Below are 26,643 nucleotides of genomic sequence, written 5' to 3'. Positions count from 1 at the left end.
ATACCTTATTCCAAAAACTGGTAAGGTGTTTACACGACCAAAAAACATGCATAATCTGGCCTACCCCCCCACAACCTCTCCAACCGAGGGAAGAGTGTGAGGCTAAGATTTTAGAAAGCCTGTATGGGGTAAGGTACCATCTCAAAGCACTTGTATGGGCTAGTTCCCAATGGTTTGCACATTTGGAGGCCTGGTAAATAGATTTGAAAGCTGCCTGCCATTGGCGGGTAGTATAGGTCTCTCCAAGATCCATTTCCCACCTCTGATAAGGGGTGGATTTATGAAAATTAAGTTTATCTTGAAGTAAATGGTAGAATAGAGAAGTGCCTTTAGCAGAGAGAGAAGAATCTGTAAAGAAACTCCAACTTTGTTTGCAAAGGGTAATGTCAGGGGAGGGAAAAGATTTTAAGAGATGAGAAATTTGGAGATATAAATAATGATCTGTAACTGGAATGCGGAATTCATCTTGGATCTTTGAAAAGGATTTTAGAGCATTCCCGCTTAACAATTGCTGGAGGGTCAGGATACCCCGTCTTTCCCAGGTTTGGAGGGATGAGTCAGGAATTAACAACTCCACGGTTCTTAACGGGATCGGCATAGAAACTTTCTGACTTTGGGAAGGAGTCATGGAGCAGAGTACTCTCCATGCCTCCAAGGAAGCTTGAGTGGGCAGGAGTTTAAAAGTCCTCGGCTTCCATGCGTCAGCTAATAGCAGGTTTTGGAGGGAGGGAGTGGAACTACAATGCCTTTCAATGTCAATCCACATCTTGTCCGCCGCAGGTGCATTTTTTACTTTCATATAATGAATTTAGTTTTGTTTTTTTATTTTTTTATTTTGCACAGTCATATATTTTTAAGGGAGCTAAAATAAGAACTTGGGTGCATATTACTGCAAAAAAGGATTACATATAATTTATTATTGAGTATAAATACAATCAGTCATCTTTATCAACCACAGAAATTAGTACACAGATGACCTACCTTGTATAGTTAATTGCTTTGAAGGTGTTTGTTTGGTCTCCTCCCATTTGAGAGGTAGCAGATATAGCTTTCACCATGTCTTCTTTATTATTGTACCGATTCATTCTAAACATCACATTGGGCGAATTTCCATACTGTATTAGGCTCACCTGCAAACATCAGACGCAATCATCAGGAGTGCACCACATATGGAAATATTTGCTGTGTGTTTGCTAATGAAATGCAATTTAAAAAAATATTCTACTAAAAACAAGCTTTGGCTTTATAGCATAGATATACATTGCCTTGAAAAAGTATTCATCCCCCTTGAAATGTTGTCATGTTACAACCAAAAACACAAATTTATTTTATTGGGATTTTATGTGATAGACCAACACAAAGTGGGAGAAAAATTATAAATGGTTTTAAAAATGTTTTACAAAAACATATGTGAAAAGTGTGGTGTGCATTTGTATTCAGCCCCACTGAGTCAATACTTTGTAGAACCTCCTTTCACTGCAATTACAGCTGTAAGTCTTTTTGGGGATGTCTCTACCAGCTTTGCATATCTAGAGAGACATTTTTGGGTGACATTTGACAAGTATTGCCACAGATTCTCAATTGGATTTAGGTCTGGACTTTGATTTGGCCATTCTAACACATGAATATGCTTTGGTCTAACTCTAAACCATTCCATTGTAGCTCTGGCTGTATGTTTAGGTTTTGTTGTCCTGTTGGAAGGTGAACCTTTGCCCCAGTCTCAAGTCTTTAGCAGACTCTAACAGATTTTCTTCTAAGATTGCCCTGTATTTGGATCCATCCATCTTCCCAACAACTCTGACCAGCTTCCATGTCCGTGCTGAAGAAAAGCATCCCCACAACATGATGCTGCCACCACCATGTTTCACGGTGGGGATGGTGTGTTCAGACTGATGTGCAGTGTTTTTTTTCCGCCACACATAGCGTTTTGCTTTTAGGCCAAAAAGTAAAATCTTGGTCTCATCTGACCAGAGCACCTTCTTCCACATGTTTGCTGTGTCCTCCACATGGCTTGTCGCAAACTGCAAACAGGACTTTCTTTTAACAATGGCTTTCTTCTTGCCATCCTTCTATAAAGGTGCATGACTAACAGTTGTCCTGTGGACAAATTCTCCCACCTGAGCTGTGGATCTCTGCAGCTCCTCCAGAGTTACCATGGGCCTCTTGGCTGCTTCTCTGATAAATGCTATCCTTGGCCGGCCTGTCAGTTTAGGTGGACGGCCATGTCTTGGTAGGTTTGCAGTTGTGCCATACTCTTTCCATTTTTGGATGATGGATTGAACAGTGCTCTGTGAGATGTTTAAAGCTTGGGATATTTTTTATAACCTAACTCTGCTTTAAACTTCTCCACAACTTTACTCCTGACCTGTCTGGTGTTTTACTTGGCCTTCGTGATGCTGTTTGTTCACTAAGGCCCCTTTCACACTGGGTCGGGGGCGGCGGTAAAGCGCCACTACGTTTAGCGGCGCTTTACCACGGGTAATACGCCTCTGCAGAGGCACATTGCCGCGGCTGAATAGCATCGCAAAATTGGCAGTAAAGCGCCGATAATTTTAGCGGCGCTTTACTGACAATTTTGCGGTGCTATTCCGCTAGTGGACAAGAAAGGGTTAAAAACCACCGCAAAGCGCCTCTGCAAGGGTGCATTGCTGGCGGTATAGCTGCGGTGTCCCATTGATTTCAATGGGCAGGAGCGGTATACACACCGCTCCTTCACTGCTCCAAAGATGCGACTAGCAGGACTTTTACCATCCTGCTAGCGCACCGCTCCAGTGTGAAATCCATCGGGCTTTCACACTTGACACACAGCAGCGGCTGTTTAGGGTCGGTTTGCAGGCGCTATTTTTAGCGCAATAATGCCTGCAAACCGCTCCAGTGTGAAAGGGGTCTAAGGCTTCACAGAACAGCTGTATGTATACTGAGATTAAATTACACACAGTTGGACTCTATTTACTAATTAGGTGACTTCTGAAGGCAATTGGTTCCACTAGATTATAATTAGGGGTATCAGAGTAAAGAAGGCTGAATATACAGGTGAAACTCAACATTTTTTAATATCGTGTAAAAGTTCATTTATTTCACTAATACAACTTAAAAGGTAAAACCAGAGCTTTTATTCTCAGAAAATAGGTGCAGGAACCCCACCACGACCCCGATCAGATTTCACAAACAGTAGGAGGGTCTTAAAGGGTGCAGAGTTCAGGGGGTTACACACAGAGTGTAGAGCTGTCACTTGTAAACACAAAAACCAGACTTCTGTGTTTACAAGTGATTGTGGTGAGCAGGCACCAAAGGGTCTGAGCCAGAGGTGGTGGAACTGAGTTCACCCAAGTTCCCCCTGAAAAAAAGCCCTGGGTAAAACTAATATATGAGATTGACTCATTGCATGCAAAGCAAGATAGTTCAAGCCGTGATTTGTCAGAATAGTGATGATTATGGCTTACAGCTCATGAAAACCCCAAATTCACAATCTCAGAAAATTAGAATATTGTGAAAAGGTGCAATATTCTAGGCTCATTCTTTATCAAAATCTGCTGCCATCTACCAGGATGATGAAGATGAAACACGAGTGGACATTTCAGCAAGACAATGATCCCAAACACAAAGCCAAGGAAACTTTCAATTGGTTTCACAGAAAAAAAAATAAAGCTTCTAGAATGGCCCAGCCAATCACCTGACTTGAATCCAATAGAAAATCTTTGGAAAGGATGAAACATTTGAAAATAGTTCATAGAAGAGGCCCATGGAACCTGCAAGATTTGAAGACTGCATGGAAGAATAATCCAAAATCACACCAAAGGTGCTGACAATCACAACCAGTGAGCCAATGAGGAGAATGTGGGGGCGGGGCTGAGCCGTGGCTCTATGTGTCCTATGGAAACGCATAGAGCAGGGCTTAGGAGCCAGCATGCACCAGTGCCCTAGAGCAATTGGCTTGCTATTGGGGGCACTGGTCAAGGAGGAGGAGCCAGCGGGGGACCCCAGAAAATTATCGGGTCTGCTCTGTGCAAAACCATTGAACAAACCAGGCAAATATAACATGTTTGTTATTTAAAAAGATATATCAAACATTTAGAATCACTTTAAAGTCTGGCAAAAACTATTTTTGGTGAGCAAGTAAGCAATGACAGCAGCCTACATATATATACCCAATATTATGGGTATAGAATAAGCATTTGCCCGGGTGCATGAGGCTCTGGGGTTTACCTGCATGCAAATGGCACACTTGCATTGTCCAGCCCCAATGCTAGCAGCCTGTCAAACACTATGATACGATGACAGCTGCTGCGGTTGAATGGAACTGGATGGTGAACCTAGCGTTACGATCGTTTAGGGCAATATGTGCCATGGGGTGAATATCTAGAATGAAAGAAGTATCCATTGCGGGCATTTGACCCTGCATGCATACTGCTCTAAATGTTTGTACCATCCAGCCCTACTACAGATTCTATGAATAAAACGCAATCTATGAATAGAGGACAGGTGGATGATGGCAAGGTCTGCCCCGCCATTCATAGATCCTGCTTCATTCATAGCAACTGAAGTACCGGCTCCTATAAATGTAGAAGCTGGGTGGAAAGGTGAGTATAATCAGGAACTCTTAATTGCCGGTCACAGCTTCTTTAGTTCTATTAACCCCCATTGCACTGGAGGAATATGGCAGTATGGATGGGGGGCATTGGAGGAGAAAATGTTATGGTAAACTAGGCCACAACAGCACAACGGACACATCACATTGAAGGTAAGTAATATCCCTTGTGCAGATTTTTTATTATTTTCTTTTTTTTAAATACAGGCTTTAAAGTACCATATTTATCGCGGTATAGCGCGCTCCTGCGTATACCGCGCACCCCTAAAGTTGCCCCGAATCCTGTGGAAAAAAGTTTTTTTTGTACTTACAGTTTTGGTGTCTTGCGCAGCGTCCATCGGCGGCCTCGTCGGGTCCGGCATCCGTCTGCGGCTTCGGGTGTCCTCTTCGTCGGGTCCGGCGTCCTTCTGCAGCTTCGGGTGTCCTCTTTGTCGGGTCCGGCGTCCGTCTGCGGCTTCGGGTGTCCTCTTCGTCGGGTCCGGCGTCCTTCTGCGGCGTCCTCGCTTCCTCCCCGCTCGTTTCCCGCTCCGAGTTTGAATACTGCGCCGACATATACAGAGCACAGTACACTCGTGTATTGTCGGCAATGCTCGGCAACTCTCGCGCTGACGTCCTGTACGTCCAGGACGTGAGGGCGGAAGGAGCCGAGACTGCCCGACTATACCCGAGTGTACTGCGCTCGGTATATGTTGGCGCAGTATTCAAACTTGGCGCGGGAAAGCGGGTATCGGCGTATACCTCGCACCCACGATTTTGCCCTGATTTTCAGGGCAAAAAAGTGCGCGGTATACGCCGATAAATACGGTAATTAGCCATGTTCATTCATTTTCTGTCATTAAATATTTGCAGATTATAGATGTCACACAGAAAAATGTAGATGTGCAAAAATCACCTGAGTCTTTGTAGGTCCAACGTCTAACCCCTCCACAAACTTCTCCAAAAAGTTCCGAACTGCTGCCCAAGGATAAATACTGTTTGAACCGTCACATACAATAGCGATATCAATTACTGCAGAGCAGGCTGGAAAACAAAGAAGACTCATGTAAATAAATGGACACTTAAGACAAAACAAGGATAAAGCAACTATTTAAACCAGGGATCTTCAAACTATGGCCCTCCAGTAGTTCAGGAACTACAATTCCCATCATGCCTAGTCATGTCTGTGAATGTCAGAGGTTTACAATGCCTCATGGGATGTGTAGTTCTGCAACAGCTGGAGGGCTGTAGTTTGAGGATCCCTGATTTAAACAGTTTTAGCAGAGCCAGATGATCTGCAAGGCTGGAGCTTAGGGCCCTGTGGATCTCTGAGGACTGAGCTACAACCTTCACGGTCATCTAGTAAATCATGAGATGCAATTAGTCAAAGCAGTGCACATGTCTGTCAAAAGGGCAGATGGGCAGCACAGTGGCTAAGTGGTTAGCACTTCTGCCTAGCAGCACTAGGGTTACCGATTGGAATCCCAACCTTGGAACTACCTGCACTAAGTCTGCATGTTCTCCTTGTGCCTTCGTGTGTTTCCTTTGGATACTCCAGTGTCCTCCCAAACTCCAAAGACATACTGGTGGTTAATTGGCTCCTGTATAAATTGGCTCTACTATGTGTATGTGAGTCAGGGACTTTAAATTATAAGCTACTTGAGAGCAGAGACTGATGTGAATGTACAGCATATAAGCACTGTGTAAATTGATGGTGCTATATCTACAATAAACTTTTTCCCCACCAGCCAATCATTTAGGAATCTGGTCAGTGGTGTGAGCTGGAGGAAATCGATAAATCTTTAGAGCCACCTTCCAGAGTTGGTGGAGATAAATTTAGAAAGTTCCTGGATAGCTGAGTCTATGCTAATCTGGACTCGTTCAGCTTAAGCTGTGAAGAGGCTCCACATGGAATACTGAAGAGACCTACTGTTGTGTTTTTGGGTATCCTGTTTCCTTATGTACTATGAGTGAGTGAGTGAGAAACTTATATAGTGCTACAAATGCGAACTAAATCGCCTCAAGGCGCTGTAGCCAATGTGGTCGTCCAGCCATGCTTCAGAATAGATGAGTCTTAAGTTTTTTTCTGAAGGCCCGATGATTTTCCTCCATCCGAATGCCTTGAATATATTCAGCAAGAAAAACATTAAACCTTTCTAAGATGAGACGCCCATCTGTCTTACCCGAATGCAAGCCAACAATCCAGCCCTGAGAATGCAATGTTCAAATGTGCAAAGCTTTACTCGGTAATGGAACTGGTGCATTTGGTGTTTTTTCCTACTAGGCCACTTGGAACTCATCTCATATGGCCTTGGGGGTAGTAGTATGTCACTTAGGCCCCGTACACATGATAGAATCTATCCGCAGATAAATCCCATCGAATGGGTTTCAGCGGATAGATTCTATGGTGTGTACACTCCGGCGGATATTTATCCGCGGATATTTCCGAATTCCAGCAGATAAATATTTGTCGACATGCACAGCATATCTATCTGCTGGAATCGGATCCCACGGATGGATCCGCTCGTCTGTACAGACTCACCGGATCCATCCGTCCAAAGGGATTCCCCGCACGCGTCGTAATGATTTGACGCATGCGTGGAATTCCTTATATGACAGCGTCGTGCCCGTCGCCGCGTCATAATCGCGGCGACGGCGCGACACGTCATCGCCAGAGGATTTCGGCGCAGATTTTCGGCGTGGATTTCATCCTCTCGAGGATTTCAGCAGATTTCTATGCGATGGCGTGTACACACCATCGCATAGAAATCTGCTGAAATCCTCGAGAGGATTTATCCGCGGATACGGTCCGCTGGACCGTATCCGCGGATAAATCCTCTCGTGTGTATGGGGCCTAAGACTTGTTTTTCTAAAAAATTGTGCTGACTGGTAATGTTATACTTACTTTGAAGAGCAGGGGAAAAGCTTCTGACCACCTGGAATGTTGGGCTAATATCAGAACACATCCCTGTTGCATAAAAATTGTTTCCACATTGCTGGGCCCATAATGGGCCACATGTCTGAAAAGAGACAGAACATATACAGTACAGTAATCATACATGAGATGAATAAAGTATCGTACCTTCACACATAGAAAAGCAGATATATATGCTCACGTAGGAAATAATAATAAGTAATCAGTATTTGATAGGCAAAAACCTTTAACACATTATTTCAATCAACTAAAGCAGCGCTAGTAATAACTTCTCTCAGCGTGATCAATCCTTTCTTATCATAGTTCATAAGAGGTGTGGGAAAGAAGCTGGGATATCCAGGTGAAACCACCAAGTGCTTAATGCTGGTCTATGAGGTGCTCTTCACTCCAAACAACAAGCTACCGTGTGTCACACACCCTTTCGGGTATATACTCACCAGAAGGTTGAGTGTAATAAGCCTTGAACAGCAATATGTTTCATCTCCTCCTGTATTGATACTCCAATCGATCTCTTAAACTGGCACTGTCAATCTCCTCAGATGTCCAGGTTTATAAAGGGAAAAAGGCTCACAATAGTGTATTACCGTTTTTCTTCTTTTATTTATAAATCTTTCATTTCATCAGTAAAATCGATACAGTTCCAAGTAAAAATACAGCGGGTATTTAAATAGTAAATAGTATAGACTTGCCGTCCATAGCGTTCAAAGATGGGATTGCACAGATTGCACAGACATGCTGGTCGTGTCCACCGCAGACAAACAGAGCCTTACTTCCCTGTGCCTGGAATGCACCTGGAGCGCACAGTTACAGTTGTGACGTTACGTCACTTCCTGATGCTGTGAGATCAACCCCTTAGGAAGTGACGTAACGTGACGTCTATACTATTTACTATTTAAATACCCGCTGTAATTTTACTTGGAACTGTATCGATTTTACTGATGAAATGAAAGATTTATAAATAAAAGAAGAAAAACTGTAATACACTATTGTGAGCCTTTTTCCCTTTATAAACCTGGACATCTGAGGAGATTGACAGTGCCAGTTTGAGAGATCGATTGGAGTATCAATACAGGAGGAGATGAAACATATTGCTGTTCAAGGCTTATTACACTCAACCTTCTGGTGAGTATATACCCGAAAGGGTGTGTGACACACAGTGCCTTGTTGTTTGGAGTGAAGAGCACCTCATAGACCAGCATTAAGCACTTGGTAGTTTCACCTGGATATCCCAGCTTCTTTCCCACACCTCTTATGAACTATGATACGAAAGGATTGATCTCGCTGAGAGAAGTGATTACTAGCGCTGCTTTAGTGAATTACAGGACTCATTCAGACTTTGGGGTAGATTCAGGAAGCTTTTACGGCGGCGTATCTCCAGATACGCCGCCGTAATTTCAAATCTGCGCCGGCGTATCGTTACGCCGATTCTCAAAGGCAGATACGCTAAAAAGAATAGGCTTCCTCCACCGACGTAACTTGAATGCGGCGGCGTAGAATTGTGTGCAATATTACGTTGGCCGCTAGGGGCGCTTCCGTTGTTTTCGGCGTAGAATATGCAAATTACCTACATACGCCGATTCACAAACGTACGTACGGCCGGCGCAATTTATTTACGTCGTTTACGTTAGGCTTTTTCGGCGTAAGGTTGCTCCTGCTATTGGGTGGCGCAGCCAATGTTAAGTATGGACATCGTTCCCTCTTCGAAATTTGAATTTATTACGTCGTTTGCGTAAGTCGTTCGCGAATAGGGCTGGACGTAATTTACGTTCACGTCGAAAGCAATGACGATTTGCGTCGGAATTTTGAGCATGCGCACTGGGATTTTTTCACGAACGCGCATGCGGCGTTCGTAAAAAACGTAAAGTACGCGGGGTCAACCTAATTTAAATAAAACACGCCCCCCTCAACATCATTTGAATGACACGCGCTTACGCCGGCCCCATTTACGCTACGCCGCCGTATGTTAGGAGGCAAGTGCTTTGTGAATACAGCACTTGCCTCTCAAACTTACGGCGGCGCAGCGTAAATACGATATGCTGCACCGCCGTAAGAAGGGGTGCAGCTACCTGAATCCAGCCCCTTGTGTTTTACTAATTTTTGTTTTATGTTTACCCTTTAAAGCGGCTGCTGAAATTTTAATAACTATAATTCAATTCATTTGTATTATTACCTGTCGTTTTATACCTATATATATTTATACATATGGTGGCCATACTATATAGTGCATTATTATTTTATATATAGTGTGTAATTCATTTATTAAGATCCTGACAGCTCCTGAGCGCCGAGATAGTGAAAGAAGGCCTGGGGATTTCACTACTTTTTGCACATTATTTCAATCAATTAGAACTTATAAAAGGTCGGCACTAACTCTCATATGCTTATAACTGTGAATATAGTACATATCATATAACCGCACAAATTTTTTTATAAAATTATACAACAAATCGTCCTCATGTGGTGGAATAAACACACCAATACACCATATAGTGACTGCAATGCACTGACTAAAACATTGTTGAGTTAAAACAAATACAATCGTGCAAATGAACTTTTTCTCAACTTACTAAAAATCCACCAGTATTTTCATTTCTTATCAGTGTTAGCCCAAGGTTCATTTGTTCCTTCACTTCTGTTACATTTGGGATAATAGTTGCACCTGAAGAAAAAAAGAAAAATGATCATTAGGGACATTCTACCCAAAAGTTATAGTTCAGTTGTACATGAAATCTGGTGGTCCAAGTCATATGCCAGCATCTTATACCTTTTGGGCAATTGAGTCTTAGGGCTCTTTCACACAGTCTGTGTCTGTGTGCGGGCTCCACTGAGCCGGCAGATGACAGGTCTGTCTCTGCACACTGTGCAGGGACCGACCTGTCAGAGCACCGCTCTCCCCTATTGGGGATTTGATGACGACGGACCGTAAAGTCCGTTGTCACTCGATCCGATCCGCCAGGCGGATGGAAAATAGGGTTTTCCTCTGTCGCACTTTGGCGGATTACAGCGGGTCGGATGTCAGCGGGCATGTTACCACTGACATCTTTAGCTCCATAGAGGAGCACGGAGCGCCCGTTCAGGACCGCCTAAAAAACTGACAGGTGGACCTAAATGGTCCGCCCGTGTGAAAGATCCCTTAAGTTATCAGTGCACAAGTTCCTGCCACTTGCTCATTAACCTTAAAATGGATGTCAACCCAAAAGCCGTTTTTTAGTTTTGGGTAGAGTGGGGAAGGATTGGAACTGTTGGGTTTTTACTGGTATCTGGGGACAATGCCATCATATAGAATGGATGACCAACAGTCCTACATTACACATGAGGATGTGAAGGCGCTGTCCACAATCTAGAACTGGAGCTGGAGCAGGAGCAGAGAAGAGCATCAGTGGAAGAGGAATAAGGTAAGCACCTTTCTGTTACATTCCCTAGATTAAGCAAGCCTTGCTAAAATGTGATATTAATAATCATATCATAAATAAACTGTGTGCACCATAGGAGAACCTAATTTTCACCAAATGGTTCCCACCATTAAACATAAATAAATATCCAATGATAAAGTATATACAAATTTATGTGCATATGAATTTTGTATCTACATTAATCTGTTTATACTTTATTGAAGTGATATTAAAGGCTTTCTTGAAAAAAAAAATTATTATAAAATTGTAATTATTATTATTATTATTAACATGTTATACCTACCTGCTCTGTGCAGTGGTCCATTCACAAACAGAAAAATTGCAGCAATAAAAACCTGGCAGAAGTTCTAATCCTTCCCGGCATCCAAAAATGTAGACTTTATGTTTCTGGAAACCTCTTTTATTCTGCAACACTTTTTTTTGTTTTAATTAATTATACTCAGTGTGTAAGATTTGTCATCCCTCTTAATAAAGTGGAACTAAGTGGTGAGGAGGCATTATGTCACCTCTTAAAAAAATAACAAAAAAACATGAGAGAACTTTTTGGCAAAAGAGATTTAACATGTTTGTTATGCCCCCAAAAAAAACTTTTTTTGTGTATGATGCTTAGAAAGGAAGGATGTATCTCCAGCATTCACATGGCCCCTATCCCTCAGCCAACATTAATACAATATTTTGAGTTGATGGGCGTGATGTCACACCTGTGATCACAATATCTGGGAAAGGAAAGTCTTCCAATACCATTTTTTTGCAGCTTTATCATGTGAATGAATGGTGAGCATCTAAAGGAAGCTAAAGTTTAAAAGGTATGTTAAAATAGACCACGTCCTTCACTATGTCCACCAATCAGTGGCATGGCACAGTTTGCATAGTATACTTTCTTTAGACCACAGACATCTGTCCCTACCATGAAATTACTATTTTGCTCTGTGTTAGTTGAGACTGTTATTTCCTTTTTGTGGTAAATACAGAAAAATTATTCTTTACCCATTCCTACCCTGGCACATGTGTAGTAATTACATCATTGACTGCCCAATGGACAAAGAGAGATGATGATGGAAAAAACAGCAGAGAAGATGACATAGTACTCTGTATTATGGCAAGAACTGCCCATGCTCAGTCACTCTATTATCCCTTTAAATAGTGTTGCCTCTGAAACCTCTCCAAATGTCCTTCTAAACTGTGATGCCTAGAAACGTACGTCATATTCTAGATGGGGTTTTACAAGTAATTTATACAGACACATAACTATATTAGCACCACTTATTTCAGTCTCCCTTTTTATACATGCCAAGATTTGTTTTAACTTTTGTAGCCGCTGTGGCTATGGGAAAGCCCAAGACCACATAACATTCTAGCGCACAATAAATACGCTTGAGCATTTTTCACCAAAACAAAGCATTTAAATGCACTTGATATAAAGATATGTATAAAAGAGGAACTGTTGGGCTCATAGGAAAATGAATGGTTTAGATATTATTGAGGATAAAGGAGACTTACTTGCCAAGCTCAGTTTACTGCATTGTGATGATAGCAGGCCGACAGAACATTTGTAGACATCCCCCATCCTGTTCTTAGGAAATCCGCTCCAAGGGGAGCTAACCAACAGCCTGTACAGGGGAAAAATAGAGTTAACATTTCATTTTTGAATCCATTTTCAAAAAATATCAGTTCCACAGTATGCTGGTGGGTACATCATAAAAACCCACCAGTGGTTTGCCCTGATTCCGTCTGTTGCTCTTAAAAGGAACTCTGGGCCAGATTCACAAAAGAGATACGACGGTGTATCTCCTGATACGCCGTCGTATCTCTGTGATCAGCCCGTCCTAACTATGCGGCTGATTCATAGAATCAGTTACGCATAGATAGCCCTAAGATCCGACAGGTGTAATTGACTTACACTGTCGGATCTTAGGAATGCAATTCTATGCCGGACGCTAGGTGACGAGGCCATTGCGGTCGGCGTAGATTATGCAAATGACTAGTTACGGCGATCCACGAAGATTCGCGCGTTCGTCGCAATCCCGTATGTCGTCGCTAGTCGTTTTTACCCGTCGCAAAGTTACACCTGCTTTAACATGGCTTATCTTTAGATCAGCCATGTTAAAGTATGGCCGTCGTTCCCGCGTCAAATTTCAATTTTTTTTTTTGTGTAAGACGTCCGGGAATACGAAACGCCGTAACGCACGTCGCATTTCAAAAAAAACGTTGGGGCGCCGTAATTTCATAGGGCCAGATTCAGAAAGAATTACGTTGCTCCACGGCAGCATAACGTATCCCATTTACGTTACACCGCCGCAGGTTTACAGCGTAAGTGACTGATTCACAAAGCTCTTACCTGTAAACTTGCGGCGGTGTAACGTAAATTCGCTCGGCGCAAACCCGCCTAATTCAAATGGGGCGGGCACCATTTAAATTAGGCGCGTTCCCGCGCCGAACGTTCTGCGCATGCTCCGTGTGAAAATTTCCCGACGTGCTTTGCGCGAAATTACGGCGTCCCGACGTGTTTTTTGAACAGCGACGTGCGTTACGTCGTTTCGTATTCCCGGACGTCTTACGCAAAAAAAAAAAAATTAAATTCGACGCGTGAACGACGGCCATACTTTAACATGGCTGTTCTAAATATAAGCCATGAAAAAGCAGGCCTAAGTTTGCGACTGGAAAAAACGACTAGTGACGACGTAAGAGATTGCGACGAACGCGCGTATCTTCGTGGATACCCGACGCTGGAAAACGACGCGAACTCCACCCAGCGGCCGCCGGAAAATTACACCTAGGATCCGAAGGCGTACGAAGCCGTACGCCTGTCGGATCTTAGCCAAAAGCCGTCGTATCTTTTTTGTGAATTACAAATAAAGATACGACGCGGCAAATTTGAAAATACGCCGGAGTATCAGTAGATACTCCAGCGTATTTCCTCTGTGAATCTGGCCCTATGTCCTGGAAGGACAATACTTTGATCTGTACATTTATGAATGTAAGCTCCAACCTTTCTGCAGGCTTCATTCATACAGGACCACCATCAGTGCTCCTGAGAGTAGACTGACTCTTCCTATGTAGACCAGGACTGGTCATCCATTTTTAGGCCTCATGCACACAGGAGTATTTAACTCTCCTAGAAGCCAGGAGAGTTTTTGCAGAAAAAAATCCTGACACTTGTAAACGTGTCTAAAGATTTTACAAGCTTTTTTGAGCTTTTACAGGTATCAATCTCCTGGGCATTAATTAATTTCATTGGCCAGAATAAATAATTTATTCTGGTCATTGAAATTAATAATGCTCAAGCACCAGGGTTTAGCAGCATGGACACATCGGCTAACATGGAGGGGCATTTGAGGCAGGAAAAAAAAACACCATACGCCCCTAAAAGCAGTAAAAACATCCAGGGCCAGATCCACAGACAGAGTACGCCGGCGTACTTTCAAATTACCCACGTCGTATCTTTAGTTTGAATCCTCAAACCAAGATATGACGGCATCTGGGTTAGATCCGACAGGTGTACGTCCTCGTACGCCTTCGGATCTAAGATGCAATACTTTGGCGTCCGCTGGGTGGCGTTCACGTTGTTTTCTGCGTCGGGTATGCAAATTAGCTATTTCCGACGATCCACGAACATACGCGCGGCCGTCGCATTCTCTGACGTAGTCCCTAGTGAGCTTTTTCCGGCGTATAGTTAAAGCTGCTATTTTGAGGCGTATAGTTAGACTTGCCATGTTAAGTATGGCCGTCGTTGCCGCGTCAAATTATTATGTTTTTTTTTGCGTAAGTCGTCCGTGAATCGGGATGGACGTAATTTACGTCTAAGTAAAAAAAAAATGACGTTGTTGCAACGTCATTTAGCGCAATGCACGGCGGGAAATTTAGAAACAGAGCATGCGCAGTTCATTCGGCGCGGGGACGCACTTCATTTAAATGAAACACGCCCCCTAATCGTCGATTTGAATTCCGCCACCAGAAATACACTACGCCCCCGTAACTTACGGCGAAAAATCTTGGAGGATTCGAAAGAACGCCAGGTAAGGTACGGCGGCGTAGCGTATCTCTGATACGCTGCGCCGATCTATTTCTATGTGGATCTGGCCCCCAGTGTTTATGAGGCCTTATGCTGCGTACACACAATCGGAACTTCCAACAAGAAAAGTTTGATGTGAGCTTTTGGTTGGAAATTCTGACCGTATGTAGGCTCCATCTGACTTTTTCTGTTGGAATTTTCGACAGCAAAAATTTGAGAGCTGGATCTCAATTTTTCCAACAAGAAAAGTTCTTGTCAGAAATTCTGATCGTCTGTATACAATTCCGACGCGCAAAAAAACACACATGCTCGGAATCAATTTGACGCATGTTCGGAATCATTGAACTTAATTTTTCTCGGCTTGTTGTACTGTTGTACGTGACTGCGTGCTTGACGGTCGGAATTTTGTGTAACCGTGTGTATGCAACACAAGTTTGAGCCAACATTTCGTCGAAAAAAAAATCCACTGTTTTCTTGTCGGAATTTCCGATCGTGTGTACGCGGCATTACAGTCACCTTTGGGTTGAAAACAGGAAAATATTCTACAGCACCTGTGAACCCCTCACCACCATGCTCAAGGTGGAGGCCTTTCTAGCCTTAGCATACATTCAGAACATTTAGATATCTCCATCACACACAGACCAGAATGTGCTCAATTGTTGGAGTACATGGTACCCCACCACACCTATGTCTTCTTGCAATAAAACCATTTTTCTTGTTTTTTTTTAGGATTCCATCACCAGAAAATTATGTATATCTCTCTGCCTGATGAAGGGACCCGTCTTGTTTCTGAAACATTGTACTCCATTCTCTAACATGAGGAATATATGCTAATAAAAGTTGTTTTTTTTTGCAAGAAGATCAAGGTGTGCTGGCAGCATTACTTTCCTATTACATCCCATGTACTCTGAGAGCATGATACATTTGCCAAGAATTGTCATAGTGACTGCCAACTCCATGGGGTCCTTCAACTACAACATTTTAAATAAGAGAGAGAATCTGAAAAGCAGCACTAGCACTAGAGCCCCATACAGCTTGGGAATTTTGGACACATTAATAATGTAAGCAATATGTGAATTTCGGCAACACATAGCAACTGACCGAAATATCTCTTTGCTTTCTACTGTAATCATAAAGGATTGACGGCTATTGGTGGTACATTGCTCTAAATGACTACTTTGCAATCTTAAAGGCAGAAAGATATCTTGATACAGAAATCCATACCACAGCTTCTGTTTGCACTTTTTACGTAGGTTCAGTTCTGCACCATGTAACAACACTAGTAGCAAGATCAACATTGTCATGTCTTCCTATGCGTGTGTCAAGAGGTTTTACGAAAGAGACCAAATTGAAAACAGCTGAACCCAATAAAACTTAATGTGTGATTCAACTGAAAACCCCTGCAGACTTTATGTAAGCTAAAGACACCCAGATGGGGACTTAGTTTAACATTGACATCAGTGAGAAAGACCCTTAACATGTCTAAACACAGGAAAATGCCTATAGGTCATCAAGTGATGCTCCTATCTGGGGAGATTTGTTTAGGTTATTCACTTTACTTTATTCACTTTACGGTCAACACTGAGGACAAGGGGGCACTCTTTACGTCTAGAGGAAAAGAGATTTCACCTCCAAATATGGAAAGGTTTTTTCACAGTAAGAGCTGTGAAAATGTGGAACAGACTCCCTCCAGAGGTGGTTCTGGCCAGCTCAGTAGATTGCTTTAAGAAAGGCCTGGATTCTTTCCTAAATGTACAGAATATAACTGAGTACTAAGATTTGTAGTGAGTAAAATATAGGGGTCTGATAATATAGATATATAATATAGACGTTCACTTTAAGGATTGATAATGCACTTTTGTTTGCTTTTTCACAGATGTTCACAGCTTCTTCGTTTTGTCCTTGGGAATCAGACAGAAGACTGATAAGACCAGTTGAAAATAGACTTTCTATTAAACCAGTTTGAACTGACCAAAGACTCATGGATAAGGTTTTTCTGCCAGTCACGTGATGTAACCCCCCATTTAACTGTTCCCATGCTATAAAGAAGATATGGACTTTGATTGGACTAAAACTATACGATCACACCTTTATCACGCCTACAATACAGTTGATACATACCCATATCTTATGAATATTCATATGTATAAATTGTTTTCCCCTGTAGTTGTAAGCTCAGAAACACTTTCACTTTTACTCGCTTATAGTAGCCGAGATCTGTGTTGTCTTTCTCCATTGCAATGTCTTAATTAAAGCACCTTATTATCTTATCTACCATCTTATCTGATCGTCTTAATTAAGACCCCCAAATTGGATTTAACAGCTGGTGCCTGTGACTCGGATTCAGTTCCGTTGGACTTCCGACCAAAGAGACGGGAAACCCATGGTGGGCAGAACCAGTGGCCACGGTAAGAAAACCTTTATTCTTACTCTTTCTGCCCACCACGGCAAGTACCAGTCGGTGTCTGAAGTCTATTGGCTGACGTCTGATGTGTTTGTTTTTCTTTGATGAGATGGTGAGATAAAATTGATGCAAACCAGAGTAATGTAAATGCTACACAGTTTGACCCAAATAACTCCTCTACTTCACTTGTTGCAGAAATAATAGAGTCTATAGTAATCATTGTTGGAGGATCGCTAATGTTTTGTTTATATGCTTGGGGTGTCAATAGTTTTATGAGACTTGTGAAAAGGTCTGACCAGAGGACTGTAGTAGTGAGCCTGTGTGGCGAGTAAGGCCTGTGTGGCCAAGTGTAATAAAGTGCCATTTGATGGCTACTGTGTGTAGCCCAGGAGAAATTTTGGGTGACGACCCATACATTTTTAAGTAGAGACTCGAGAGTGAGTTCTCTAAATTGGGAGTACGGTGCTCCCATGGACCTTTCAAACCGGGAAAGGTAGAAGTGGCACAAGTAAGTCCTATGACTGACATGACAGACAGATGTGGACAGTGGTTAAGATGACACCAAGACTATTATAGGCTGAACAGAGCTGATCTAGTACCTGCAGGAGTTATGATCAAATTGGGTATCTGTGTATGTTCATTTTTATGACAGAGTTGAATAAGGTAATTAAAAATGTACAATGTGTATTTTTGAAAGTATGCAACATGATGAAACTAACTAATTATGAGCCTGTCAAAGTTAGAGAATTAGACCAGGCAATGCCATTGTTATATAAATGTTTGAGAAGCAGAAAATCAATTCTACTTTTGGATGATTGTAAGATAATGATGAGACCAGCCTGTTGCTTTTTGCAGTTTCCTCCCCCCTCCTTTGTGCTTGGGTTAGTGTGTGAAGAAAAGAGTGAGATGTTCCCCCCTTCAAATACCTGGAGTAAAGGAGCCAGATAGTTCTGAATATCTAAGAAATGTTTAATTATGTGGCAATGTGGAATCCTAGTTAAAATTGTTAGTTTTTGTTATGTAACTCTTGGGTTCATTTTAAACAAAGAAAGAAACGGTAGCCATGATTATTATAAATATTTAAATGTTTAGCTCTCCATTCTAAGCTAGTAAACATGAAAGTGGAGAAAGGCAAGTTTATCTATAAGAGGAAAAGGTTTAATGTGAATTGGATTATGAAGAAAGTGGACAGAATGTTGTAGAATTATTAATGAGGATTGCTGGATGTGAGAAAAGAGAAAAGGCTGAATGCTTTTGTAGCCCAATATGATGGTCAAGGAGCTGTTTCTCAAAAAGAAACCAGGAAATGCTAGAATTGTGGCAGGATTGGCCAGAAAATGCAGATTGCCTGACAGATGCAAGCAGAAGAAAGAGAGATGATGAATGAATAGTAAAGCAGCATGAACTTTCTGAGCGCACAGAAGTTAATTTGTGCATGTCTGAGACGGATGGTAAAGAATGTTTGTAACATTACGCTTTCCACTTCAACTAACGTTATGATGGAATAACAGAATTGCAGTTGAGGAATCAAAGCTATGATAGCCTTTGTTTGGATGGTGATTTTATGGTTGCATTAATTTCTGATCCTGCTGAGATAAATGACATTATTAGGTTTAGTGGGAAGGATGAGGAGCAAGCGTTTATGCTCATCTGAAAAACCAGCAACATGAAGAAAAAGATGGTGACGAAGGCAAAGATGGGACTGGTGCCAGTACTTTAGAATTAAGTTCAACTAAGAGATGTCCAATTTGTCTGAACAGTCTTTCTCTGAAGGTTGACTTTCCAGAAGATTGTTGTCACGTTTTCTGTATCCTGCATTCTTAAATGGTGTAAAACCTTTTCATCCTGCCCTGTTGACTGCAACCCTTTTCAAGCCATGTATAAAATAGATTTGGCTGGTGGATGCACCAAGATCCATGCTGTGGGAAGAACACAAAAAGAAAACTGCAGCTGCAACCCGTGACAGTGGTGCTGTACAAAAGAGAAGACATGCTTTGGAATGGATGTTATGAAGCAATACCGCTTGAATTAGGAGAAATGGAAGTGAAAAGATGTACTACAATCAAGCTTGCCAGCTTTTTCCTAGAGAGAGAAGAAAACCTCAAAGAGGAGGGTGACCAGATCTGCTTAAAACTCATGGAAGAAGAAATGCAGCAAATTTCCCCAGTAAAGGACACTACTCTTAAAAATCCTCATCTATCTAAACCTGTTTGTGGACGGTACAGTAGGTGTTTGTGATATTGTGCTTTTAGCACGACAGCGTCGCGCTGATACTCGGCGACATGGTGCCGAGATCTCGCCGACATCTTGCACTCACTGGAATAGTGACAGCACATCCCAGCAAGCGCGTCATAGAAGCGACGGGAGATCCGACTTGGATTCCCGCCAATTCTACACGTGTGCGGCGTTTGTTATGAATCCTGAAGGGGAAGTCCCCGCCGGATTTTAACTAAAAATCCGGCATGGGTCCCCCCTCAGGAGCATACCGGGCCCTTAGGTCTGTTATGGGTTGTAAGGAGAGCCCCCCTACGCCGAAAAAACGGCGTAGGGGGTCCCCCTACGATCCATACCAGACCCGTATCCAAAGCACGCTACCCGGCCAGCCAGGAAGGGAGTGGGGACGAGCGAGCGCCCCCCCCCCCTCCTGAGCCGTACCAGGCTGCATGCCCTCAACATGGGGGGGTTGGGTGCTCTGGGGCAGGGGGGCGCACTGCGGCCCCCCCACCTCAGAGCACCCTGTCCCCATGTTGATGAGGACAGGGCCCCTTCCCGACAACCCTGGCCGTTGGTTGTCGGGGTATGCGGGCGGGAGGCTTATCGGAATCTGGGAGCCCCCTTTAATAAGGGGGCCCCCAGATACCGGCCCCCCACCCTAAGTGAATGAGTATGGGGTACATCGTACCCCTACCCATTCACCTGCAAGAAAAGTGGTAAAAACACAAATAAACCACACAGTGTATTAAAATATTTTATTTTTCTGCTCCGGAGGCCCCCCCTGTCTTCTTTATTAGCTCTTTTACCAGGGGGAGCTTCTTCTTTGACGTCTTCGGGTGGGTGGGGGCCGCCGTCTGGTTCTCTTCCACCGCCGGGGGGGTGGCTTTTAAAAAAGCCCCCACCCCCCCGGCGGGTTTCCTCCGGCGTCTTCGGCGGGGCTCTTCTTCTTCCGCTATCCCGACGGGTCTTCTCCGCTATCCGGGGGGTCTCGCCGCTCTCCGCTGTTGACTCGTCGCACCCCGGTTCTTCGTCTCGCAGTCCGGTCCCTTCTTCCGTGCTGTACGTCTTCTTCCGCGCTGTGACGTCATGTTCTTCACTTCTCTTCTTCTCCCGATGTTGACTCGCCGGTCCTCCTCGCTGAAATGACGGATGCGCGCCTTGCATCGGACCTATATAGGCCTCACAGTCCCATCATGCTCTGTACCTACCCATGTGATACCTACCCACGTGGGTAGGTATCACATGGGTAGGTACAGAGCATGATGGGACTGTGAGGCCTATATAGGTCCGATGCAAGGCGCGCATCCGTCATTTCAGCGAGGAGGACCGGCGAGTCAACATCGGGAGAAGAAGAGAAGTGAAGAACATGACGTCACAGCGCGGAAGAAGACGTACAGCACGGAAGAAGGGACCGGACTGCGAGACGAAGAACCGGGGTGCGACGAGTCAACAGCGGAGAGCGGCGAGACCCCCCGGATAGCGGAGAAGACCCGTCGGGATAGCGGAAGAAGAAGAGCCCCGCCGAAGACGCCGGAGGAAACCCGCCGGGGGAGTGGGGGCTTTTTTAAAAGCCACCCCCCCGGCGGTGGAAGAGAACCAGACGGCGGCCCCCACCCACCCGAAGACGTCAAAGAAGAAGCTCCCCCTGGTAAAAGAGCTAATAAAGAAGACAGGGGGGGCCTCCGGAGCAGAAAAATAAAATATTTTAATACACTGTGTGGTTTATTTGTGTTTTTACCACTTTTCTTGCAGGTGAATGGGTAGGGGTACGATGTACCCCATACTCATTCACTTAGGGTGGGGGGCCGGTATCTGGGGGCCCCCTTATTAAAGGGGGCTCCCAGATTCCGATAAGCCTCCCGCCCGCATACCCCGACAACCAACGGCCAGGGTTGTCGGGAAGGGGCCCTGTCCTCATCAACATGGGGACAGGGTGCTCTGAGGTGGGGGGGGGCCGCAGTGCGCCCCCCTGCCCCAGAGCACCCAACCCCCCCATGTTGAGGGCATGCAGCCTGGTACGGCTCAGGAGGGGGGGGGGGGGCGCTCGCTCGTCCCCACTCCCTTCCTGGCTGGCCGGGTAGCGTGCTTTGGATACGGGTCTGGTATGGATTGTAGGGGGACCCCCTACGCCGTTTTTTCGGCGTAGGGGGGGCTCTCCTTACAACCCATAACAGACCTAAGGGCCCGGTATGCTCCTGAGGGGGGACCCATGCCGGATTTTTAGTTAAAATCCGGCGGGGACTTCCCCCTCAGGATTCATAACAAACGCCGCACACGTGTAGAATTGGCGGGAATCCAAGTCGGATCTCCCGTCGCTTCTATGACGGCTCTGTCTCCATCGCGGCAAGCCAGCTCGGCGCTGGCTCCCGCGATGGAGCTCGTAGGTGCTCAATCTCGCCGAGAAAGAGAGCGAGATTGACACAAAATCGGGTTCACCTACTGTACATGCCTGTACAAAAGATGGAGTCCCAAGAATGGAATATGCGGTGACAACATTGGAGGAAGTGATTGAGATCCAACTACTCCCTTCATCACTTTCAGCGCAGGTTGCCAAAGTGGTAGCACTCACAAGAGCTAGTGAGACTGCAAAGGATCAAACAGCCAACATTTACACTGATAGCAAGCATGCTGTCAAAGTAATCCATGATTATGGACCCATAAGGAAGAACAGAAGACTCACAACTGCTGCAAGAGAACCAATTCAAAACTGAAATTATGTTCAAGAACTTTTTGAACCAGTCACCCTCCCAAAGAAAGTAGCCACCCCGAAGGTCAACGCACATACTGAAGGACAACCCATGGAAGAAAAAGGAAACAGTTGTCTGATCATACTGCCAGGAAGACTTGCGAAACACCAATGGAAGCAATCGTGACCCTAATCAATGATTTTGCAAAGGAATAAGAAGAAGCCCGTAACAGATTGAAGGAAAAGAAAAGAACAAATACTGAAAGTAAAGGAACTGATTAACCAGTTGGTAACCGCCCTATAGCCAAAATACGGCTACAGAGCGGTTCCTGTACTCTAGGAGGGCGTCAATGTACGTCCTCCCAGAGACTGCGTTGTGCGCGCCCGAGCGGGCGCGCACACGCGATCGCCGGTGCTCGCCGGGTCTACGGGACCCGCAGCAACAGCACTCGCGGTAAGGAGCCAATGGAAGCGGCTCCTTACCACGTGATCGCGCCGTCCAATGACGGCGCGATCACTTGTAAACAAACCGGCGTCATGTAATGACGCCGGTTCCTCCCTCTCCTCTCTGTACCGTTCGGTACAGTGTGAGAGGAGAGGGAGGGGGGGGGGGATCGGGCGGCAGCAGCAGCCGCCGCACTGTGGGCTGGATCTGTGACAATTGCAGTCACAGATCCAGCCATCCCTGCGCAATACTCTGCAAAATAAAAATAATGATGAGTGCAATACTCTGCAATACCCCACCCCATACTCTGCAATACCCCACCCCATACTCTGCAATACCCCACCCCATACTCTGCAATACCCACCCTGGGGGGGTGGGTATTGCAGAGTATGGGGTGGGGTATTGCAGAGTATGGGGTGGGGTATTGCAGAGTATGGGGTGGGGTATTGCAGAGTATTGCACTCATCATTTTTTTTATTTTACTCTGCAATACCCACCCCCCCATACTCTGCAATACCCACCCACCCATACTCTGCAATACCCACCCCCCCATACTCTGCAATACCCACCCATACTCTGCAATACCCCCCCCCATACTCTGCAATACCCCCCCCATACTCTGCAATACCCCCCCCCATACTCTGCAATACCCCCCCCCATACTCTGCAATACCCCCCCCATACTCTGCAATACCCCCCCCCATACTCTGCAATACCCCCCCCCATACTCTGCAATACCCCCCCCATACTCTGCAATACCCCCCCATACTCTGCAATACCCCCCCAATACTCCGCAATACCCTCAATACTCCAATACCTTGCAATACGTCGCCTATGGGGATTTTTAAGTAGCAACGTTTGGCGCAATTTCACGAGCGTGTGCAATTTTGAAGGGTGACATGTTGGGTATCTATTTACTCGGCGTAACTTCATCTTTCATATTATGCAAAAACATTGGGCTAACTTTACTGTTTTTTTTTTTTTTAAGCACAAAACTGTTTTTTTTTTAAAAACACGCGTTCAAAAAATTGCTGCGAAAATACCGTGCAAGATAAAAAGTTGCAACAACCGCCATTGTATTCTCTAGGGTCTTTGAAAAAAAAGCATATATAATGTTTTGGGTTTCTATGTAATTTTTTTAGCAAATAAATGATGATTTTTACATGTAGGAGAGAAATGTCAGAATTGGCCTGGGTGCTCCAGAACGCCTGATGGTGCTCCCTGCATGTTGGGCCTCTCTATGTGGCCACGCTGTGTAAAAGTCGCACACATGTGGTATCGCTATACTCGGGAGGAATAGCAGAATGTGTTTTGGGGTGTAATTTGTAGTATGCATATGCTGTGTGTGAGAAATAACCTGCTAATATGACAGAAACTAGATTTTTTTTTTTTTTTTTACAGAATTTTCAGTCTTTTTTCTTTTATAGCGCAAAAAATAAAAACCGCAGAGGTGATCAAATACCACCAAAAGAAAGCTCTATTTGTGGGAAAAAAAGGACAAAAATTTCAGATGGGTACAATGTTGTATGACTGAGTAATTGTCATTCAAATTGTGAGAGCACCGAAAGCTGAAAATTGGTCTGGTGATTAAGGGGGTTTTCGTGCCCAGTGATCAAGTGGTTAAGAAATTGCAAGAATCTGCACCTGACGATTGGAATAAAATCATGTAAAGGGACGGAACAAAGAAGGATCAAGATGGACTTGTGCAAGGCAAAAGGAATATATGTCCCGTCTCAAACGGAGAAGATGATCATGCCACTAGCTCATAGAGTCATGTATGCCCTAAGGGAATGGAGAGAGACATAAGCAAGGCTGGATGGTTTATTCGATATTCCAGAAATGCATATCAAGACTTTGTTGAGGGATGCATTATCTGTGCTAAAAATAACCCAGGAAAACCAACCAGAGTAACACAAAGACATTTGGCCAAGTCACTATTCCTTTTCCAAAGACTTCAGATTGATTAAATCTAATTGCCCAAATCAGGCCAATATCAATATGTTTTGTTGTGCGTAGACATGTTTTCAAGCTGAATAGAAGCCTGACTGGTGGCTAAAGCAAATGCCAAGACAACAGCAAGGAAACTCCTTTCCGAAGTAATATGCCGCTTGAAGTCCCTGAAATCCTAGAGAATGACAGAGGAACACATTTCACTGGACAGATCATGCAAATTACATGCAGGGACTTGGCAATTGAGCAGGCCTTTCATGCCTCTATAATCCTCAGAGTTCAGGAAAGGTAGAAAAATATAGGAATCATTAAAGACAGGCTAGCCAAATTAATGCAGGGAAAGGAAAGACAGGTCAGTAAGGAAACAATGACCAGAATTGTTGCCTTTGGTTCTTTACAACATCAGGATTACCCCTACTTATAGGTCAGAGAATTTGAGCCCTAATGAGATTTTATTTGGGGGCCCACCTAAGACAGGGTTGTATTTTCCACATCAGACTGCTGTAATGTATAATGATTTTGTTTTGTTATGTAATTGTCTAATACAAGCAACTAACTGCGATGCACAAGTTGTTTTTGATTGAATTCTAGATCAAGAAATTGGAACACATGATTTACAGCCAGATGATTGGGTCCTAATAAAAGAATATGTGAAAGTACCTTTGAGACCAAAGTCTGAAGGACCCTACCAAGTGTTCCTGACAACTGCTACAGCTGTAAAGTGATGTGGATACATGCCAGCCATTGCAAGAAAGTACAGCTAATTTCAAAAGATGAGTAAACTACTGTTATGCCTTTGCTTGATCTTAGTCAAGGCTATAGAGGAAAATCACCTGTACAAATTACACATGCTGACAGGCATAAGGAGCCATTTTAGTAATTGCTAGATATGTTCACATAGGCCAGACAGTTGAAGAAAAAAAAAAGCACACACCTAGTACTCGTTTACTTTCATTTTGAGTTTAAGCAATACAAGGCTGCCCAAACTAGTATGTCAAGAATATCACAAATGTTGTATTATTGTGAAAATACATTACATATATTTATGCTAAATATAACTTGAGGCCTTTTGGAATACCTCCTTGTTTAGTAGGGAAAAGAGGTATACAATGTGACATTATGATAGGAAATATGAAAAACTCAGATGACACTGTTTAGATATGGTAAATTCTCATGGCTTCAACAGATATGTTTTTGTCCTCATAGGAATTATCGTTAGAGGATTGCTTGTTTATTTTTTATTTTTTTTCAGGTGCGCTAAATGTGAAATACAATGACAGTTAGATCTGAGGGAGATGACCCCCAAGGAAGAAATAGAGTGTTTTCAGATTGTCAGATTAGCAAATTTGTATGATACCAAGTTGGGTGATACGAATGAGTAAAGATATGTATCCACATACACCCTAAGAAGAGCTTTACTCCACATAGATGTGAAGTAGTACTGTGGACCCTTTGGTGTCATACTAGGTAGGGAAGATATGGTAGTGACCCCAACATGGGGGCCAAGAGGAGGGAAATGAGTAAAATATAGGGGTCTGATAATATAGATATATAATATAGACGTTCACTTTAAGGATTGATAATGCACTTTTGTTTGCTTTTTCACAGATGTTCACAGCTTCTTCGTTTTGTCCTTGGGAATCAGACAGAAGACTGATAAGACCAGTTGAAAATAGACTTTCTATTAAACCAGTTTGAACTGACCAAAGACTCATGGATAAGGTTTTTCTGCCAGTCACGTGATGTAACCCCCCATTTAACTGTTCCCATGCTATAAAGAAGATATGGACTTTGATTGGACTAAAACTATACGATCACACCTTTATCACGCCTACAATACAGTTGATACATACCCATATCTTATGAATATTCATATGTATAAATTGTTTTCCCCTGTAGTTGTAAGCTCAGAAACACTTTCACTTTTACTCGCTTATAGTAGCCGAGATCTGTGTTGTCTTTCTCCATTGCAATGTCTTAATTAAAGCACCTTATTATCTTATCTACCATCTTATCTGATC

General features: G+C 43.7%; 1 protein-coding gene and 1 long non-coding RNA gene across 2 annotated transcripts in view; one reads left to right on the top strand and one right to left on the bottom strand.

The window, feature by feature from the left end:
- ITGA2 (integrin subunit alpha 2) overlaps positions 1–26,643 on the bottom strand; it is a 232,354-nt gene that overhangs the window by 110,824 nt on the left and 94,887 nt on the right. The window contains exons 3-7 of the mRNA XM_040339318.1: positions 12,413–12,522; positions 10,067–10,158; positions 7,470–7,584; positions 5,481–5,608; positions 982–1,130 (exon numbers count right to left, since the gene is read on the bottom strand). Of these exons, the coding sequence (XP_040195252.1) occupies positions 982–1,130; positions 5,481–5,608; positions 7,470–7,584; positions 10,067–10,158; positions 12,413–12,522 (594 nt within the window). The remainder of the gene's footprint in view (positions 1–981; positions 1,131–5,480; positions 5,609–7,469; positions 7,585–10,066; positions 10,159–12,412; positions 12,523–26,643) is intronic.
- LOC120928214 lies at positions 16,716–26,624 on the top strand. Its single transcript, XR_005747179.1, has 2 exons — positions 16,716–17,332; positions 25,214–26,624. It is a non-coding gene; the product is annotated as an uncharacterized LOC120928214 (long non-coding RNA).

This window comes from Rana temporaria, chromosome 1 (assembly GCF_905171775.1).
Source record: "Rana temporaria chromosome 1, aRanTem1.1, whole genome shotgun sequence".
Lineage (NCBI taxonomy): Eukaryota > Metazoa > Chordata > Amphibia > Anura > Ranidae > Rana > Rana temporaria.
This window is presented reverse-complemented; position numbering and strand designations above follow the sequence as displayed.